Source organism: Harpia harpyja, chromosome 1 (assembly GCF_026419915.1).
Source record: "Harpia harpyja isolate bHarHar1 chromosome 1, bHarHar1 primary haplotype, whole genome shotgun sequence".
NCBI classification, from domain to species: Eukaryota; Metazoa; Chordata; class Aves; order Accipitriformes; family Accipitridae; genus Harpia; species Harpia harpyja.
Genome location: NC_068940.1, coordinates 30,224,067 through 30,243,647, shown reverse-complemented (window position 1 = coordinate 30,243,647; position 19,581 = coordinate 30,224,067). Strand labels below are relative to the sequence as shown.

General features: G+C 62.6%; 3 protein-coding genes across 5 annotated transcripts; 2 read left to right on the top strand and 1 right to left on the bottom strand.

Annotated features, from left to right (window-relative positions):
- The first annotated feature begins 829 nt into the window (after positions 1 to 829).
- On the top strand, positions 830 to 15,080 carry C1H20orf96 (chromosome 1 C20orf96 homolog). Of its 3 annotated transcripts, none has more exons than XM_052783740.1 (11): positions 830 to 1,079; positions 7,546 to 7,609; positions 7,838 to 7,955; positions 8,310 to 8,452; positions 9,021 to 9,179; positions 9,662 to 9,761; positions 10,168 to 10,325; positions 10,448 to 10,549; positions 11,451 to 11,534; positions 11,831 to 11,949; positions 14,839 to 15,080. In XM_052783740.1, the coding sequence occupies exons 2-11, from the start codon at positions 7,559 to 7,561 to the stop codon at positions 14,897 to 14,899; spliced, it is 1,095 nt and encodes a 364-aa protein (XP_052639700.1). In that variant the 5' UTR covers positions 830 to 1,079; positions 7,546 to 7,558; the 3' UTR covers positions 14,900 to 15,080. The 3 variants fall into 3 exon arrangements, with proteins under 3 accessions (XP_052639700.1, XP_052639693.1, XP_052639686.1); XM_052783733.1 differs by lacking the exon at positions 830 to 1,079 and adding an exon at positions 6,728 to 7,245; XM_052783726.1 differs by lacking the exons at positions 830 to 1,079; positions 7,838 to 7,955 and having other exon boundaries at positions 7,324 to 7,609.
- On the bottom strand, positions 3,926 to 5,139 carry SOX12 (SRY-box transcription factor 12). Its single transcript, XM_052783752.1, has one exon. It carries the CDS (start codon positions 5,075 to 5,077, stop codon positions 4,178 to 4,180), a length of 900 nt encoding a protein of 299 aa, XP_052639712.1. The 5' UTR covers positions 5,078 to 5,139; the 3' UTR covers positions 3,926 to 4,177.
- Positions 15,081 to 15,711: 631 nt separating the features above from the next.
- Positions 15,712 to 19,182, top strand: REM1 (RRAD and GEM like GTPase 1). Its single transcript, XM_052783748.1, has 4 exons — positions 15,712 to 16,387; positions 16,608 to 16,690; positions 17,879 to 18,083; positions 18,276 to 19,182. The coding sequence occupies exons 1-4, from the start codon at positions 16,072 to 16,074 to the stop codon at positions 18,551 to 18,553; spliced, it is 882 nt and encodes a 293-aa protein (XP_052639708.1). The 5' UTR covers positions 15,712 to 16,071; the 3' UTR covers positions 18,554 to 19,182.
- Positions 19,183 to 19,581: the final 399 nt, after the last annotated feature.

The window sequence follows — 19,581 nt, the reverse complement described above, 5'->3', positions numbered from 1 at the left end:
TGCGGGGCTGGATTAGCCCCCCCCCAGCCCCTGAGTGGAGCTGACGGTGCCGTGGGGCTGCGTGTGCCCAGAGCAGACACAGCACACGTGTGCACAGCACGCGGCATGCATGGGCATGTGCAGAGCCCATGCGTGCATGGAGCACATGTGTGCACAGCGCGGGCATATGCACACACACACGCGCGCACACTGTGCATCCGCACGCCACACACCCAGACCGTGCACACGTGTGCAGCCCGCGGGCACACGCACGGGGTGCAGGCACACGCACTGCACACCAAGAGGGTGCTTACGCACGTGCAGGGAGATGCACGCACACGCACATGCGTGCACACATGCAGAGACACACAGGCTCACACCCCCCAGCAGCGTGGCACTGCTCCCAGGGGACATCCAGCCTGCTCCCCAGGGAATGGTCGGTGTGGGAGCCCATGGGAACCGGGGCTCAGAGTGGGAGCCTGTGGACCAAGGTGGGAGCTGACATGCCTGGGAGCTGGGTGCTGGCTGCTGGGAACCCCACATCCCCCTGGAAGCCCCGCATCCCCCTGGGAATGCTGCATCCCCCAGCAAACCCTGCATCCCCCAGCAAACCCCACATCCCCCTGGGAGCTCCACATCCCCCAGCAAACCCTGCATCCCCCTGGGAACCCCGCACCCCCCTGGGAGCTCCACATCCCCCAGCAAACCCTGCATCTCCCTGGGAACCCCGCATCCCCCTGGGAGCTCCACATCCCCCTGGGAGGAGCGAGGCGGCGCAGGAGGAGCCGGAGCCGTGGGCAGCAGACCAACACACTTTATTCCATAGTCACAACAGTCAGGATAACCGTTAGCCGAGCTTCCGCAGAGCCAGAGCCGGCCGCTTTGCACCCCCCCGCCAGGACGGGACAGGGGGCGAGGGCTGCCCCTCAGCTAAAAGCCTATTTCTCCAAGACAACAGATACAGGAACCCTTCACTAACACAACACTACAAAGGTGACCCCGAGCGCTGGTGCCCATCCACAGGCTGCGCTGGGGCCCCGCCGGCTCCGGGGGCCCCCGGCCCGCTTGGCTGCCGCCGGGGCGGCTTCTTCCTGAGAGAGGTTTGGTTTATTTTTATTATTCATTTATTTTATTATTATTATTATTATTATTCGCTTTGTCTCTAGTGATGACGGGATGTCGCACGCACACACGCTCGCACACGCATGCCAGCCAGCACCGGGCAGCGGGGAGGCGGGGGGCGCAGCGGGAGGGGGCCGCACGCTGGGGGGGGTCTCTAAGCACTACAACCACACGGCACAGAAAATCCACCACTGTCCACAACGGTTCCCCCCGATAAACAAACCCAGCGAGTCTCGAGGAGGGGGCAGGAGGGGGACGGGGATGGGGATGAAGCAGATGGTGTTGTGCTTGCGGCCGGGGTGGGGGGGGGACCCCGGCTCTGGCTCCGGTTCTGGCGCTGACCCAGAACCTGCTCCTGAGGAAACGTTTCGCCTGACAGTCCGTGGAGGGAGTGCCCCGGCCCACGGGTGATGCACGGCACCCAAGGGACCCACCGGGACCCCGGGGCTGCCCATGTCCCTGCTGGGAACAGGAGATGCAGCCTCAAGTTCCAGGGCTGGCAGAGCACACATATGATGCGAGACCCTCACCGTGGCCTCAGGCCCTGCAGGTACTTTGGGGCTTTGGCTTCCCCATGGATGGGGATGGAGGGTGGGCGACCGGCAGCCTCGGCACCTTTCCCGAGCGCCCCTGGCTGCGCGCGCCCCGAGAAGGCACCGAGGTGCTGGGCGAGATCTGTGTGCGTCGGAGAGCCCCAGGGGCCGCAGGACCCCACAGGAACCCCAAACCTGGTTCACACGTGGGAGGGGGCTTGGGGTGCTCCTGGCGTGGGAGGTGGGAAGGCAGACACCCCCCCCCCCCGGGGCGGCGGCGAGGCGGGAGCAGGCTGGCCCGGCGCTTATTTGGCTTTTCCACCTTGGCTGGGGCTGGGTCCGGTGGGGAACGGCCTCGGGGTGGGGGGTGAGGGGTTGGGGGGGGCAGGGACGGGGACACGCTCTATACGGGGAACACGTGTCTGATGCGTGACACCCGCCTGCCTCCGCAGGCTGGCACCCGCACCAGGGCTACTGAAACACCGTGGCTAACGCAACGCCGACACACACACACACAGCTACCGCTACACACCGACACATCTACAATGCTGATGGCTGGCCGTCAGGGAGGTGCCTCGAGGGGACCCCGAGGCCACCCGGGATGGGGCTGGGGGACACCGAGCATCCCTGCGAAGGGCCCAGGGACGCACCTCTCCCTGCGCCGCGGTGCCTGTCCCCACGGCTGAGCCGGAGCCACCGGCATCTCTGGCAGTGGGGCCAGGCCTGTCCCCCTCTCTGAGCCACCCTGGGGGGCTGCCAGGGCCCCGGGAGGGGTGAGGGGGGGATGCCCTTCCCCTGGTCACGGCTCCAGCCGGCCCCACGGCAATGGGCAGGCATGGGGTAGCCTGTGACCGGAGGAACCGGCAGCCCCAAAACAGGGAGGCAGAGCCCCGGGGAGTGGGTGCCCCTCTGCCCCTGGCACCCCCACTGCCCGGAACGGGTCAGAAGGGCTCCCACACACCCAGACCCCCCCTGGGAATCGGGGCCGTGGGGGGACCTCAGAGGCTGCTTCAAGCAGCGGTCCCCGCCGAGCCCAGCACAGGTCCTCCGGGTGCTGCCAGCCCCCGCCACGGCCACGGCCCCAAGGCTGGCAGCTCAGGGTGACCGGGGTCCCCACTGGCACCCACACAGCACAGCCGTACCCGAGTGCAGCCCCTGCCCCACAAATGCAGCCTGCGGCGGCCGCCGCCGAGCCAGCACTGCAGCCACGTGCTCCCCGGCAGCGGGAGGAGACAGCTCATTGCAGGAAGGAGCCATTAGGAAAAGCAAAGAAAAACCCAGCTGGAAGAGTCGCTGCGGCAGGACCTTCGCTGCTGGGAAGCTCCTTGGCAGCAATTTGCCGGGATGCCCCTGCTCTTGGCGCAGTGGAACGCCGCACCGGAGCATCGCCCACACCCCGCACGCCCACCAGCGTCGGCTCTCGCTGCCCTCGACCCCGTTTGGGTGGTTGCTTAAGGCAGATTTCCCGCAACATCCCTTGCCAGCCACCCTGCCCTGCCCGCTCCCTGCCACCCCGGCAGCATCACTCACCGCGGCCGGGCACGCTGGGACCCGGCTCCGCCAGCCAAGGCGAGCCAGCCCAGAGCGGGTCCTGCATGGGCACCGCGTCCAAGGCTAAAATGGGGGGTGGCTGCTTTGGGAAGGGGTCATCTCCACCGGGGTTCGGGGTGCCTACGGGCAGGGGCTCCTCCCGCGGCACAACCTCCTCCGCACAACTGCCTGGCGAGAGGGACAACACAGCCTCCCGCGTCCACGTGCGGATCACGTGCGCGCAACTTCGCTCTTCCCAAAGCGAGCGGTGGGGAGCGTGCGCCGCAGGGAAAGAGCTGGTCCTGTGGGACACCGAACCCCCGAAGCCAGAGACACCCCCCCACCCCCCCCCCCAAAACGAGGCGTCAGGCAGGGAGGGCTCCGCATGGCTCTGCCGCCCCAGGACGCGGCGCAGCCGGGGATCCCTCCCCAAGGGCTGCAACAAGGAAGAGGAGAAAATTGAAGCTGTACTTTAAATGCAGTCAAAAAGCAAAAGGAATCGGCCATTCCCTGAGGAATGGGGAGGGCGGGATGGGCACCGAGAGCCGAGGGCGGCATGGGTGCTCCCGTTGCCCGCAGAGCGGGAGGGAACACGGGGCAGCCGCCGGCGGGCATGGCAGCGACCGGGAGCAGCCATGGCCAGCAGCACCGCGGGGGCCGGAGCCGCAGGGGGAAGGGACCGGGCGCTGACAATGCAAAACCCGGTTAGATGCTCGCATTTCACGGGCAAATAACCGCGGCGGCCAGCCACGCGTCCGGACAGACGGACGGATGAGGAGTGGGTGTGTGCCGGGGGGGGGGGTGGGGAGAGCAGGGAGCTCTGCCTTCCAGCGCCTTCAAGGCAAAATACCTGATTCCTGCATGTAAACAGCTGGTTTCGGTTCTTTTTATGGTTTTTTTTTTCCTGGGGTTTGTTGGGGGTTTTTTTTGTGGGGTTTTTTTTGATACGACCTGATTGGGGGGGGGGAGAAAAAAAAAAAAAAAAAAAGAGCATTACCTGCAGAGTGCGGGACTCAGTAGGTAAAGACCAAGTCCGAGATGCTGGACATGAGCCAGTCCCCCGCTATCATCTCCGTCACCTCGGGCGTGCAATAGTCCGGGAACTCGAAGTGCGAGGAGCCTCCCCGCGGGAAGAGGTCGTGGTCCTTGTCAAAGACGGACCAGTCCAGGGTGCCGCAGGCGGCACCGGCGGGGGCCCGCCCGGGCAGGACCCCCAGTAGCTCTTCCTCCAGCTCCTCATCGGAGGAGCTGAAGGAGGAGGGAGGGGACCCAGCCGACATGGGAGAGGGGGACCCGCTCTCCGGAGACCTCCCCGCATCGGGGCAGGCGGCAGCAGGGCTGGGGGGTGCGGGGGGCTCCTGGGGGCTGTGTTCCCCGGCGGGTGCCGCGTGCCGGGCGGCCGTGCCGGGCACCGCGGGGCAGTCCTTGACGGGCACCTCCGGCGCGGGTTCCTGCGGGGCGTCGGGGTCAGCGGGCGGTTTGGCGGGCTGCCTGCGGCCGGCGGAGACGCGACCTAGCACGGAGGGTTTGATCTTCACCGGGAGCCGCGGGCGGGACGCGCCGGTGCCCACCTTGCCCTTTTTCCGTGGCCGGTACTTGTAGTCGGGGTAGTCGGCCATGTGCTTGAGGCGCAGGCGCTCAGCCTCCTTGACAAAGGGGATCTTCTCGGAGTCGTGGAGGAGCTGCCAGCGCCGGCCCAGGCGCTTGGAGATCTCGGCGTTGTGCATGTCGGGCCACTGGTCCATGATCTTGCGACGCTCGTGCTGCGACCACACCATGAAGGCGTTCATCGGCCGCTTGATGTGCCCGCTCGGCGTCTTGCACCAGGCGGGTTCGGCGTCGCGGGTGGGCAACGGGGCGCAGGGCTCCCGCCGAGCCTCTGCGCCCCGGCCCCGCGTACCGCGCTGCACCATACCGGGGCCCGGGACCCCCCCCCTGCCGCCGCCGCCTCTTCTTCTTCCTCCTCCTCCTCCTCCCCGCCCGCCGCCGCCTCCCCGCCCGCCGCTACGCGCCGCGCCGCGCCGCCCCCATTGTGCGGAGCGGGCGGCGGCGGCGGGGCGGGGCGCAGGGGGCCGCACCGGGGCCCGGGGGCGCACGGCGGGGGCGGCTCCGCCGGGGCGGCGGCGGCCGAGATGGTCCGGAGGGGGCCCGGGCCGGGCCGGCGGTCTCCGACTCGGGGATGCTCCACAGCGGTCCGGTCCGGGGATGCTCTGGGATGCTCCGCACTGGCCCGGGGATGCTCCCGGATGCTCCGCACCCGCCCGGGGATGCTCCCGGATGCTCTGGACCGGCCCGGGGATGCTCCGCACCGGCCCAGGGGTGCGCCGGGATGCTCTGGACCGGCCCGGAGATGCTCCTCCGCCCCGCCCCGGGGATGCTTCCCCCGTTAAGTCGACGGACGCTCCGGTCGGGTGCGGTGCGGAGACGCTGCGGAGGGTCCGGGTCGGGGGGTGCGCGGGGGCGGTGCGGGCAGCCCAGGAGCCGCACGCCCCCCGGCGCCGCTTTTATAGCCGCCGCCGCTCCGCCCCCGGTAAACACCGCCGCGCCGGTTCTGTCAATGGGAGGCACCGCCCCCCCCGGCCCATTGGCCGCGGGGCGGGGGGAAATATCCGGCTCCGCCAATGGGCGCCCTCCGGAGAGGGGTTGCTGGAGAGAATGGCAGGGCGGCACGCCCCGGTACCGCCGCCACGGCACCCCCGGTAGCTCCCCGTGCCCCCAGCTGAGCAGCGCAGCGTCCCCGGTGACCGCCGGTACCTTCACACGAGCGTCCCGCTGCCCCGGCCTGAGCACCCCGGTACCTCCCCGTGCCCTCCGGGACCCACCCGGGAATGCTCCAACTACTGCCAGTACCCGCTGCTCCCCCGGTCTGGGCACCCCGGTGTCCCCGGTGCCCCCTACACCCGCACACGTGGGGGCCTCACGGCCCCCCCCCGGGAGCGGCCCGGGCACCGCTCCGCCCGCCCGGGACGCCGCTCCCGGACCCCGCCCCTGCCGGTCCTGCCCACTCTCCCGGGTCCCCCTGGCCCGGGACAGCCCCCGTGCCGTCCCGCCGGGGCTCGCAGCCCTCGGTCCCCCGCGGCGTGGGAAGGCCGGTGCCTTCCTGGACGCGTGTCCCCCCGCCCGGCCCAGCGGCGTCTCCCCGCGGCTCGGCTCCCGGTGGGTCAGAGCGGGGCGGGGGGGGGGATGGGGGGAACGGGGCCCGCGCTGCCCACGGGGCGGCCACGCGGCTCCCCCGGTGACACGAGTGGGGCCTCGTCCCGCGCTGCCCGGCCCCGCCAGGCCCCGCCCCGCCCGCCTAGGCCCCGCCCCCTCCGCCGATCTGCGGGCGGCACCAATGGGGCGGCGGCGGCGGCGGCGGTCCTGTTGCCCCGGAGACCGCGGGCTGCCCGCCAGGGGCCGCGCCCATTGGCTGCCGCCGCGGCGCGTGGCCCCCGCCGCAGGGTGCGCGCCCATTGGCTGAGCCGCCGCCCGCCAGTTGCTGTGGTAACAGGGGCCCGAGCGGGGACCGGGGCCGCCGCCGCGGCCTGTCCCGGGCATCTGCGGCCTGTCCCGGGCATCTGCGGCCTGTCCCGGGGCCCTACCCGAGCCCCGCTGCCCCGGGGAACGCCACACAAGCCTGCGCCGCGCCTTCCTCATCGCCTTGGGCCTTGCGCGGGGCTTGCGGGCGGCGCATGCCCGAGCCTTTCCCGCCCGCCGTGCCCGGCACCGGGCACCGGCCGCGCCAGCTCCCCTATGACCCTGGCACCGTGCATCTTGCTGGGCCATCCCACCCCGACCCACACGGCTCCGGGGGTGGGCCCCCGGCCATTAACATGGCAACGCCTGTAGGGCCGAACAGCTTTGCGGGGCCCTGAGGCGGCTGCCCGGTGCCCGCTGGCGCCGGGGCCGCCCTGCTCCGGGCTCTCCGGGGCGGCCGGCCCTCGCCCCGGTGGATCCCGTCCCGGTGGATCCCGGGCTCCTGCCGTGCGGGGGCCGGGGCGGAGCCGGCAGGGGGCGCCCTTCCCGGGAGCGCGGGCCCCGCCCGGCTTCCGTACCCTCCTGCTGTCGCCATGGAGACCGGCCCGGGAGACGGGGATGCGGGGTACGGGGGATCTCCGGGGGGGTCCCAATGGGACAAAGGAGAGAGCCAGGGGGTCTCCCCGTAGGCGACAGGCAGGAAGACTCCCTGGGGGGCATGGGGTGGGGAGGGGGGCTCCCCGTAGGGGATGGGCAGGGGGGTCCCCATGGGGCAAGGAGGAGATGGGGTTCACTTAAGGGTACCATAGCCCGGGGGTGTCACTGCCTCTCTGCTCTGACTTTGGACCCACAGAGGCTTATCCGTGGGGACAGGCGGAGCTGTGGGGCTCGGCCTCCTCGCTGGGGTTACGCTTTTTCCTTCCAGAGCCCGCGCGGAGATGGATGGACAGGGCCCGGGCCCGAGTATCACGGAAGAGTTCAAGAGAATAGTAAGTCTCTTGTTCCCCTGGTGTTTATGACACAGCACCGTGGTTGTAAACACGGCGTCTCTCAAACAGGCCTGGAGATTTGTTTCTCCGGGCTGGTGAAGGGACGCCGGGAAGCCCCAGAGGAGTTGCAGAGGGGAGTCAGAACTGTGGGTCACATCAGAGAGGTCTCTGCTCACAAACCTCCTCTGACGCCCTATCTTCTCTGTGCTACTGTCATGCTGAGTTTAGGATTACAGCAAATGGCAGAAGGCAGAAGCAGAGGAGAGGAAATCTCCAGCCCACAGGCTGACTTTGCCACTGCTCACCAGTGAGGACAAGAAGAAGAAAGGGGAGAAGAACAAGCCAGGTTGGGAGAGATTCCTCTATACACCGCCCTGCTGCCCCTGCCCACTGGTGCTGCTTTTGAGTTAACCCAGTGCTTTCTGCTGGGAGATGTTCAGCAAAAGCCACAAAAAGGAAATTATCCAAGGTGAAATGCTGAGAATAAAGGGGGAGAACTAGAAAAGGCCAGGGAGCGCTTTGTAGGCTCGTCTCCTGGGCTGTAACTGTGAGTGGCTTTTGCTGGGGCCGCAGAAGGTTTGAATTCAGTCTCTCAGTTCTTTTTATTTCTCTCAGTCACATATGACAGGAGAGAGTAGATGTAAGGCATTGAAACTGGACTGTGAAATAAGCACAGGCCTTTGTTTGTTTGTTTCACCAGTTGCATTTATGCTGAGTAAAAAACCACCGTTGCCTTCAGAGACATCATCATCCCAAGAGAAATACAGAAGTTTTACTCAGAGGAAATTAGCGCTCAAGAAGGCTGAATTAGCTAAAACCTTGGAAGAGATCAAAATTACCACAGTACGTGCCACAAATATCCAGTGCTAGGATGTAGGTAGCAAATCCATACAGTTACCCTGGCTGCCTTTGTGGAGGAAATTCTAGCAGCCTGACTCACTCTTGCAAAATGGCATGTGTTTATTTATTAATACACTGGAGGTAATTATGCTGCTCTGCTTAATGCTGGTGAAATCTAACCTTGATATTGTCTATGAAGAAAAATTAAGAGAAACCAAGAGAGAGTCCAGACTGTAGCAGTAGGAGGGATGAGATTTAGGAAATGTGACCTGTTAGAAAAGACTGTCAGTATCAGATTTTCTGTCTAGCAAAGAGAAGGTTGACGTAGAGGACATGACCACAGCTTTCTAGTAGGTGAAAGATGGTTATAAAAGAGACGGTGATCCTGCAGCTGGTAGAAAGGAACGTGGGAGCAAGGGTGTGCTGTATGTGGGAAGTCAGAGTGCCTCAGCAGTGAGGCTGCTGTTACCATGGCACAGGAATGTCCCGGGGATGGCAGACGATGCTATGAAAACTTGGGGTGGGTGGGACTGGTGGAATCCGCAACACTTTAATCCACAAATTCATGCAGAATCTGACCAATCTGAAGAAAAATGCTGTCGAGGAGCTGAAGCAGCGCAGTGCCCACCTGGCAGAGACCAACTGCCGGCTGATGAAGGACATCCAGCACACTGATGACAGCACTGCCAAGAAAGCCAGGAGCCTGCTGCAGCGGTATGAAGTATTTCAGGTGAGGCTTTAAGGTTGACCAACAGACCCAATTCAGCAGAGCGCAGAACTTCCCATTACTCGTTAGTACTGGAGAAGGGTCAGGCACTGCCCAGCCCCTTCCACTGCACCGAGTGTGACTGGAGCATCCCCAGTCCCGCAGGGAGCTCTCTGATGCCCAAAGATCCTGTGAAGTGCTCTTGTTTTGTGCCTGTGTTTTAAAGTCATGAGAGCACCCTGACTGTAACTGTCCCAAGCAACAGTAGTCACCCCTGTAACAGCCGAAATCCATCTCTCTGTAATGTCCTTGGCTCCAGCTGGCTCCTGAAGCACCACTCTGCTCCCCAGAGCAGCTCCTGTGCACGAGCTGGCACCAGCCACAGCGATGGATTCCTCTGTCCTGCTAATGCAAGCAACAGCACGTGAGAGGAAGGTCAGGGATGGTGCAGGGGGACGTTTCAGAGCTCTGTGGAATGAGCAGTGACTGGATTTCTCCCTGTGCAGAGGGTGAAGGCAATCGTGCAGACCTTCAATCAGAACCAGCTGGATACAGCAAGGGCAGAGCTCCAGGAAACGGAAAAAACAATGGAGAAGAATCTGGGAAGTGAGTTGCTCACATTACTATGAAATGCAGTCTTTACAACTGTGTTACCTTTGCTTTCCTTCTTATGAGGTTAAAGACACTGTGTTGATCTTATAAACATCAGACAATTCCATGTCTGAAAACAAATCCCGTTTGCTCTGTGGGGATGATCTTCCCATCAGCCTGTCAGGACAGAGAGTGCCCTGTGACACCCGGCAGCCTGTGCTCAGGGGGGTGGGAAGAATTGCTCCTTGCAGGAGGGCAGGATCTGGTCAAGGTGGTCTGACTTGGGGTAGCCGTTCCCACTTCCCTCAGGGTGTGTAATCTCTGTAGAGAGGATTCAGGCAAATGCAGGACAGACTCCTTAGTGAAGAAGCAAAGCTCTGGAACCCCTGGTTTGAGATTTTCTGTTTTGACTTTCAATCAGAGCTACAGCAGCAGCTGGATGAAGTCACATCAAAGGTACAGGTTCTCCAGGATGAGCTCAGTGTCCTGCGCACCTACATCGACGGGCAGTATCCGGAACAAGCTGTCCAGATAGCCCTTCTGCAGCGCAGCATCCAGAAACTGAAGGAGCAACAGCAGGTGCCGAGACCTCTCTTGCAATGTTGCCAGGGAGGAAGGAGAGGGAAGGGGAGGAAGGAACGTGATGGTTATCTTGCCTAACGCTCCTCTTGTTTCTGTGCACTCCTTCCTGCTGTTCTCAGGAGGAGATAGACAAGACAGAAGAAATGGGGAAGGCCATCTTGGAGGAACTGGAAGAGAAGGCACGGGCAGAACAAGAAGCATTATTACAGAAAGTCGTGGAGGTTTGTGGAGCTCATGAGACATCCCAGCAAGGGGAATCAATTTCTGGGAGCTGGGATACAAGGCAGGGGCTGCCACACATTGCCCATTAGCAACAGCACGGTGCAGCCAGCACCCAAAGAGTAACAAAGCATTGCTGCTCCCCTCCTGATGCCGTACTGGAGCTGTTTGTCAGGCTGGGAGGGTACATGAGAAGCACTTCTGACTTGCTGCTGTAGTCTGGTGTGTTAAAATATTCTCAGACTCGCTCCTGAGAGTTTGCCACATGGAGGTGAGTGCACTGTGACCCAACATTCACCCTGCTTTTATGGTCCCTGTTGTATTACATTATTTAGGTAGCTGCTTTGCTAATTGGCTGTGACACCGCTGTGGCAGTGCACATAAGTTTGTAACAAATTCATGAGGATATTAAACTATATGCAGCACTACAGAGCAGGGACTGCTGTCATTCTTCCCAAAATAGGAGGAACTCCTGTTGCACAGTTCCTGCTCGCACAATGTGCTTAGCACTTTTCCTGGGTTAGCAGCTTGAGAGCACCAGGAAAATAATTAATTACGGACTCGGTTTACAGCCTGCTCTGATGCAGAACTGCTGTGCCCTTTTACAGGTGAATCTGGAAGCACAGGTGATACAAGTTACCCAAGCAATATTAACAAGCTTTGCCTGGGAAACTGAACTGGATCTCTTGAGTTCCTCAGTCTTTTTCCATAATCAGCACAATGTGATCTCAATGACAGTCTCTTTCTAGAGCTGGAACTCAAACCTTGTTCTAGCAGAAATCATTTTCTTGAAGAGTGATGCACCTGGACATGGCCAGCATTGGCATCCAGCAGTGGCAGGGTTTCATGCTGGTGGTTCCTGTGGAGTTTCTTCAGCTGGTTTTCTTCTCTTCACCCACACAGGAGATGTTGCTGCACCAGGACGGCCTGAAGCAGATGGTGAAAAACAACCACATTCTGCGATGTGAAATACTGAGGCAAAGGGAGGTGAGCGAGCTGGGGAAGAATGAGCGCAGTGCAGCAGAGCCAGCCACCCTCAGCCCTTGCCCTTCACAAGGATTTTGTCTGCCTTAGTGGGGTACGTTGCCTTCCGTTTCCACTGGAGTCAGTGGGCTGGTAGGACATCCTGAGGACGAGCAGTCCAGCAGGTGTTTCAGGAAGCCTGTTAGGGGCTCACTTGCACGAGGGATGTTTTCTAGCTCTGCTGTTTGCAAAATCTCTAAAACTTTTAATTCCTGCTTCTATTGCAAAGTAAAGGACTCTTAGAAATGTCATTCATTCAGATTATTAAGGACCTGGAGGAGGAGATTTGTGAGCTGAAGAGAAGCATCCAGACGCTCCGTCAGAGTGCAAGAGACCCAAGAGAGCTGATCTTTGCTGATGTTCTTCTCCACAGACCAAAGTAAGGCTGGTCAGTGGGCTTGCACAGCCCTTTCTCTGTAGCCTTGGGCTGCAAAGTTGTTGGCACTGAGTGCTGATAACCTTACCCCATTGTTTCCACAGACATCACTGTTAAACCTATGCCCAGCCTGGGGTATAAACCCACAGTTACGTTGGGTTCTGCTTGGAAAGATGGCTGCAGGGTCTTGTGGTCTTGCCTAAGAGCAGCTGGGAACTAGCCACAACTCTAATATTGATCCCTGGTCACATTGCATCTCTCTTCTAGGCTTCCCTTTGTGCAGCCTGCAAGTGGAGATGATCAGTGGCTGCAGCTGGGGACAGTCAGGACCAGCAGAGCTTTTCAAGGCCCTTGTGCCTACACTGACTCTTACTTTATTGTTATTTTCACTTTGTGGTTAGGAAACAAAACTGAGGGAAGGGGGCAGGCTCACGAGGGGCATCCCTGTCGAGGCAGGTCTTGCCCATCTAGAGCCGCCTTGCTGGTTGTGTGAAATGGCACCAGCACTCTGTGAGAACAAAGAGGGGCAGCTGTTTCCCTAATATGTAAAAAAATGTGCTGGCAGCATTGGCTGGCAGCAAAAAGGCAAAACTTTGTTATCTTTCTCACTGCTCTTTCCCTGCCCCAGTTCTCTGGTAGCTAATTACTTCCCGAGTGGAGGTTGTGGGTAATCCCCACTCCTGCTTACCGGTGTGTGCTGTGCTGATACTGGATATAAGAATTACAAAGTGTAAGGTGAATCCTCACTTAGTGTTGATGGGGAGAAGGCCCTGCCAGCTCGATCACAGGAATACCGGCCTTTCCTCTCCAGGGACAGACCCAGACGGGCCAAGTCTGTGGGCTGAAGCATACCAACAGCCAGCCGTGACAAGCTATTTTCCACCGTACCCATGGCAGGCTGAAGGCGTAACGCTGCCCCTTGTCCCAGGGCAGTGGGGTCTTACCCGGGGCAGGACAAACCACAAAAATCGCAAATGATTTAGAGGTGCCTTGGCTTTCTGCGCTGTCTGCTGACCAGGGGTATAAACCTGAGAAAAAAAATGGGTCAAATGTGTTTAGATCTTGAGTACGCTATAGCCTGAAACCCATAGTTGTGCGCAGAACAGTGTGCATATGTGCGTTTATTTACAGCAACTGCCTATACAAATTGTTCTTGGCACAGAGGCATCTGCTAACGGAATCATTCCTTTCCAGCGCGTCCCGCTGCTGCAGGTGCGGGCTAGTCCCTCAGCTCCTCCACACCTCACATGCACACAGGGGTTATTTTGCATGAAAATATCATCCCTTGGGATGAGCAGACGCTCGCCCAGCAAACCAGTGGTGGTACAGGTGACAAGAGGGGCTAGATCTTCCACTCCAGGGCCTGGGTTTTAGCTGGAAGCCAGGTATGGCTGCAGCACTGCAGAGGCACGAGCCGAAGCAGGAGGAAAGCCTGGAATGTGTCAGGAGATGGCGAGGGGAGGTGAGCGGCTGTGTGATGGATTAGTGCAACTTAATTTTTTTCCGATAAAAAAAAATGATGAAAAAAGGGAATTAATTAGCCTTGACAGTTGGTGGGGCTGGGGTTACTGAGGGTGGCTGGGAGAAGAGTTAAAAATAGCAGGAAGGCCCAAGTGGAAAGTTTCTGTAACATCACAAGTCAGGCATTTGGTGCTTACCCGCCCTGACAGGCGGGAGCCCGTGCCAGAGCCCTCTCCGCCATCCCTCAGCCCTTTCCCACTGACCTCCCTGCAACTTTTCACACGACTTCACCAGCCCTTCGTTTTTTCTAATTAACCCTTTGGTTCCAGACACCGGATTTGCTTCTTGAAAGAGCAAAATCAGACACAAGCTACGCTCAGTGTGGGAGCGTAAGGGTGCGTAGCAGCGCCCAACTTGCTGGCCCTCTTTGGATCCCTGTGTGCTGCTGGCAGCCCGCAGAGCCCGGAGGAGCTGTAACCCCCTGTGTATCCGTTCCCATCTGCATTTCAGTTTCCCCCCATTCAAGATCCTCTTGCTTCAAGGGGCCCCGGGTGGGTTTCACCAGCAGCTTCAAGCCCTGCGCTGTGGGGACTCTGGACGCACAGTTTGTCCTGGACTGAGACGGAGATGGATGAGCGCAGCTCTGAGCGAGCGCAGCTCTAAGCAAGCCCAGCTCACTGTGCTTGTCCTTTCTCTGCGAGAAAGCAGATGTACCCAGCTGTTCTGATGGGCTTTCTCCACTGCTGTTTGTCTTTCGGGATTGACAGTGAGGGGCGGCTAATTTCATTCCTTCTCCCTCTCGGAGCCCCAGGGGTTACGTCTGGCTCTGCCTCTCTGGGAAGGCCAGCGAGCTCCGAGCCTGCCTTGCGGAGGGCTTCGTCGCAAGCATGGCCTAAGAAAGGGCCGTGGAGCAGGACTCAGGCTTGGAGCTGATTTCTTTTGTAGGCAGAGTGGTTAGCGGCTGGGGTAGATGGTGAAGGGTGAGCCGAAAAGCAAAATAGTGCTGGGGTGAGCTAGTGGTCGGGCAGGGCTCTGGTTCATGCTGAACAGGGACTGCGCACAACAACCCTCATCTGGTTTTAAAGGGTTTTTCCCCCTGCTCCCCCCAGCTGCTTGCTCTGTCCTGTGTCCCAGAACAAGTGTCTGGGCCCTCCCCACTAAAAACCAGTCCTGGACCCTGGGGACACAGAGAAGATGGCACAGCTAACGCACAGCAGGCTTCCCTCTACCCACCCCAAGCCCTCTGATCCCCACATGCAGGGGATCAGGTGCCTTCGAGCTCTGAGTGGGCTGCGCAGAGCATCCGAGCAGTCGCCTACCTCCCACCCTGGCCGTGCAGGAGCTTCTCCTCCTCTTCCTCCTCCTCCTCCTCGCATGGCAGCTTATTCCCACTCTTCACTTTGCCCCTCCTAACTTTCCTCTCTCCCTTAGATGCATGCCGGATACCGAGGTGGTCCTCAGCCTCCCTGCCAAGGAGACACCGCTCATCTGACACTTGGCCAGGCTCTGCTCGCAGGCCCCTCACCCAGCACACGGTGTGGCTGGGCTTGGATGAGGTGCCGAGCTGCGAAGCCCCCTCCTTTGCCGTTGGCACTTCTCCATCCCAGCCCCGCTCAACCGCCTTGGGGACTCGCTGATGTGGGTTTTATGGTACAATAAAGGTGTTACCATCATCCCTGGCCTGCCTGGACTGTGCTGTGCTCACGGGTAACGCCGGAGGGGTTGAAGCCCAAAGGGGCCTCCCCGTCGCTGTGAGGGGTGTCCCGGGAGCAGCCCTGGTGCCACGAGGCCCTGCCAGCGCATCCCAGTGCGGGTGGGACTGGTGTCCCAGCACGGGGTCAGAGCGGTGCCCGCACGGAGCCGGTGCTCAGGCGGTTTGGTGCCAGCGGTAGGTCCGGGCCAAACGACAGCTTCAAATAAAACCGGCTCCTCTTCTCACCCGTGCCAAGCCAGCCTCCAGCCGCGCTCGCCGTCGTTACGGTGCCGCGGTGTCTGCCGAGCAGGGCTCCAAGGGCCCGGCAAAGCACAGCCCCGCCGGGCACCGGGCAGGGCCGGTCCCCCGGGCTCGGCTCGCTCCTTACTTGGCGAAGCAGCGGAGCCGTGCGCTGCCCCACGCCGCCGCGAGATGGAGCCGGGCCGGGGCCGGCGGGGAGCACGACCGGGGGCCGGGGGGACCGGGGGGACGGAACCCTGCCCCGCGCAGGACGGGGGAGCGTGGCGGAGCGCCCGGCTACAGCGGCATGGCCCGGGCATCCCGGTGCTACCGCCGTACCCTCTCCACACGCCCCCCCCCCAACACGCTCCCCGGGACCGAGGGGACGCGCCCCGGGGGAACTCGTCGTTCCCCGACACCGGGAGCCCCGCGGGGACCTCGGGGACCGGACAGGGCGGCCGGGGCCCGGGGCCGGGGCCGGTGCGGGCGGGAGGTGTGTCCGGCGGGGGAGGGACCGGGCGCGGCGAGAGGGGGGGGGCTCCACCTCCCGGGGTTTAAAGCCCGGGCCGGGCGGCGGCGAGCCTGTCCCGGAGAAAGTTGTGCCCGAGTTACCGCCGGTTCGGACGGATACCAGCACCGAGACTGACACCGGGACCGACACCGGGAGCGGCGCAAGGAGCCGGGGCACCTCGGGGCTGCCTCTCCCAGCCCCGCTGCCCTCGGTGCCGCAGATGACCCTGAACACACAACGCGGGAGCAAGAGCCCGCTGCGGAGGAGGGCCAGCACCCCTCTCCCGCGGCCGGGGGTGCCGGGTGTCACGTCGCGGGGGGAGGCTTGTCACCCCCAGCTCGGTCACTCCGCGTCCGAACCGGGCGGCAGAGCCGCGGCACCCCGGGGCAGTTGGTCTTCCGACTCTTCGGGTTCCTCCGGCTCCTGGGAGCCCCTGTACCGCGTGGTGCTGCTGGGTGACTCCGGTGTGGGCAAGACCAGCCTGGTCAACCTCTTCGCTGGTGTCCAGGAGCGGGACCTGCTGGAGCAGCACGGAGGTGGGTGCCCGGTGGGAGGCTGGTTGGGTTCCCTCTACGGCAGGGTCACCCACCATGGGACCCGGAGGAGGTGGCGGGGAGGCAGCGCCTGTCCAGGCTGCGTGCACGGCCCCGTGATGGGAAAAATCCGTGTGCAAGGCGGAGAGGAGCCCGGTGCCAGGACTGGGTCTCAGCTGCCCAGGCGGTGCCGTGCCAACTGGGTTCTCCCGGCGTCTTGCAGAGGCCTCGTACGAACGCACGCTGTCCGTGGATGGCGAGGAGACCACGCTGCTGGTGATGGACACCTGGGAGCCGGAGCAGCGGGTACGGCAGGGTCAGGGCTGGGTGCTGCGGGGAGCCTGCGCTGCCGGCAGGGCCAGGTGTGCTGGGATGTGCCCAGGGGATGTTGTATGGGCACAGCCACCGCTTCAGAGCCTCTGAGCTCCATGAAGCTCCCTGGGGCTTTCCCTGCAATGTCCAGGGTTTGCTACTGCCCTCACCGCGGAGCGGGACATGCACTGGGCAAGAGAGGGGCTGGGGGTCACGTCTCTGGCTGGCTCTTTGCCCACCTTTCACCAGCGTGGGAGGTTGCCCACCGTGTTCTCGCCAGTGGGGGCTCTCGTGGTGAGGCACCGAGAGCACAGGGTGTCCCTCGCACAAGGGGTGGTCGGGCTGGGCGGAAAGAAGGGTCTGTGGGGAAGGAGGGTGGTGCCAGCCCCCTTTGAAATGCGTGGAAATGGTTTGGAAACGGGGCTGAAGGAGCTGACTGGGCAAATCCACGTGAGACGGTGCCACCAGCCAGGACACATGCTTTCATAAGCAGAGCTGTGGCCCTGCGAGCCTGGCACAGGGCATTCCTTCCGCTCAACGCACAGAGGCATCTCCTGGGCAGAAATGCCAGCGCCGCTGTCACGGCCTCCCTTGAAACGCCCCTTTGCCTCCCTCCATGCCGGGACTGGCGTTCCTGCGGGTGCCACCAGGCAGCGACTGAACCCCTGGAGCGGGGATGGAGCCGGTTCCCGGGCTGTGAATGTGGGCACAGCACTCACGTGGGATGGGGCTGCATTTTGCATGTTCAGCTGCGCTCTCTGGAGATGCCTCAGCACCATAACGCTCCGACAACGGCCCTTTATTTCCACTATTGGCTAATCCCACCCTGCCCAGCAGGGACCAGTGCCTGGTTCACGCAGGGCCTTGCACCCACGATGCCGGTGTTGCGTGGCCAAGGGCAGCTCCAGGAGGTGCAGCCTCAGTCCCCGCGAGCCAAGCTGAGCCCACAGCCCTAATTTGTTGCTGATAGAGGAGGAAACTCTCAAACAGCCCACAAAATCAGGAGCTTTTAATGTGCATTTTATTAATGGGGCCACATGTCTGCTCCCCGAGATGCTGAGGGTGGTGCTGAGTGCTGGCAGGTCCCATCGGTGCTGGGGTGCTTCGCTGTCCCCCAGCAGCAGTCAGGGCTGCCAGCAGCCCCTGCAGAGCAGTGACATCTCGTTCCCCATGCGGTGGCAGGGTGAGGAGAGCTGTCGTCGCAGCCAGTGCCTGCAGGTGGGGAACGCCTACGTCATCGTCTACTCCATCACCGACCGGGGCAGCTTTGAGAGCGCCTCGGAGCTGCGCATCCAGCTGCGTCGCGCGCGGCAGGCCGAGGACATCCCCATCATCCTGGTGGGGAACAAAACCGACCTGGTGCGGTGTCGTGAGGTCTCCGTCGAAGGTGAGTGGGAGGGTCTGGCTGGTGGGGACCACCGGGGAGGGCCCTGCACCTGGGCTCCCTGCCCAGCTGCATCCCCCGCGTCTGTCCCCTTCTCCCTGGACATTCAGCCGCTGCCCCGCATGCGGCAGCACCCGTTCCCCAGTGCCCAGGGTGCCAGCGGGGCCGTGCCCCCTCCCTGCCTTTCCCTTGCAGAGGGCCGTGCCTGCGCCGTGGTGTTCGACTGCAAGTTCATCGAGACGTCGGCGGCTCTGCAGCACAACGTGGCCGAGCTCTTTGAAGGAGTGGTGCGGCAGATCCGCCTGCGCCGTGGGGGCAAGGAGGCCCGCGCGCGCCCCTCGCCCAGCCAGAAACGCAAGGAGAGCCTCACCAAGAGAGCCCGGCGCTTCCTCGACAGGCTGGTGGCCAGAAACAGCAGCAAAGGGGCCCTCAAAGTCCGCTCCAAGTCCTGCCACGACCTGTCCGTGCTCTGAGAGCTGCCGCCTTCCCGTCCCTCCACCCACGCAGGCTGGGACTCTCCTCTCTCTGCCAGCAGCGTGGCCGGTGGCTCCGCAGAGAGCCCAGACAGGTCCGGAGCGATGCTGAGGACGTGGAGCTGTTTTAACCGGTGCTGAGGGATGCCCGGGGTGCTCTGGATCCGGCCGGTTCCCCTCCAGGAGGGGGGACAAGTGGGGCCGGGTCCCCTGGGCTGCAGAGGGTGGGACGGGCACCTGCGCTTGGGGTGGTGGGATCCTGGATTACAGATGCTCCTGGGGAGCCGGAGGTGAGGGGTGGCCGTGCTCTGGTGCAGGGCTGCCTGCAGGGCTGGAGGCTGCCGGGAGCGTGGCAGGTCCCGCTCGTGGTGCCCATCCTTTGCAGGGCAGCAGGGGCCGGCGAGGGCTCCATAGCGGTGTCCACCTCGAGGACATCCTGGAGCCTGGCCGGGGAGGGGGGCTGGGGGAGCACCGGCAGCATCGCCTGGCACCCCCGGCTCCTCTGTGCCAGGGCTTTGTGCCATGTCTCCCTGGTACCAGTGTTTCTTGGACTGAGGTTTTTCTGCTGCCACTGTACCGGTGCAATGGGGAAAACCCTCGATCTGCAGAATAAACCACATCAGGGAGGTTGCTGGTCTCTGCTGGGTCCCTGCCGTGGGCAGCCACATCCCAGAGCCGCGTGGCCGGATTCAAGCCCAGTTCCTTGCCAGCGGCTGGGGTAGAGGACCTGCCTCCTGCTCCAGCCAGGCCTCGGCAGGCTCCATCTTCACCAGCTGAAACCTCTCGGGGCAGGGAAAGCCTCCGTCCAGGGCTTCCTTTGGCCGCCTTTGCTGGAAATCCCGATTCCTCACCCAGTGGTCGCAGCATAGTCCCCTGTGATGGCAGAAACCCCCAGCTCCCCCTGCACCTCCCGGGTCCCGGTTGGCTCTGAAAAAGCCTCTGGGAATGGCTGAGCTCCGCTGAGGTGCAGGTTTCAAGCCCCTGAGCACCGTGGGAGCCGTAGCCTGGGCAGGGAGCCGGGCGCTCGG

Coding starts and splice junctions, on each gene's coding strand:
- C1H20orf96 (XM_052783726.1), top strand. CDS start 7,339: ATGGGGTGGGGAGGGGGGCTCCCCGTAGGGGATGGGCAGGGGGGTCCC. Junction 10,550..11,450: donor TATTACAGAAAGTCGTGGAG/GTTTGTGGAGCT, acceptor TCACCCACACAG/GAGATGTTGCTGCACCAGGA. Junction 11,535..11,830: donor AAATACTGAGGCAAAGGGAG/GTGAGCGAGCTG, acceptor TCATTCATTCAG/ATTATTAAGGACCTGGAGGA.
- SOX12 (XM_052783752.1), bottom strand. CDS start 5,077: ATGGTGCAGCGCGGTACGCGGGGCCGGGGCGCAGAGGCTCGGCGGGAG.
- REM1 (XM_052783748.1), top strand. CDS start 16,072: ATGACCCTGAACACACAACGCGGGAGCAAGAGCCCGCTGCGGAGGAGG. Junction 16,691..17,878: donor CCTGGGAGCCGGAGCAGCGG/GTACGGCAGGGT, acceptor ATGCGGTGGCAG/GGTGAGGAGAGCTGTCGTCG. Junction 18,084..18,275: donor TCGTGAGGTCTCCGTCGAAG/GTGAGTGGGAGG, acceptor TTTCCCTTGCAG/AGGGCCGTGCCTGCGCCGTG.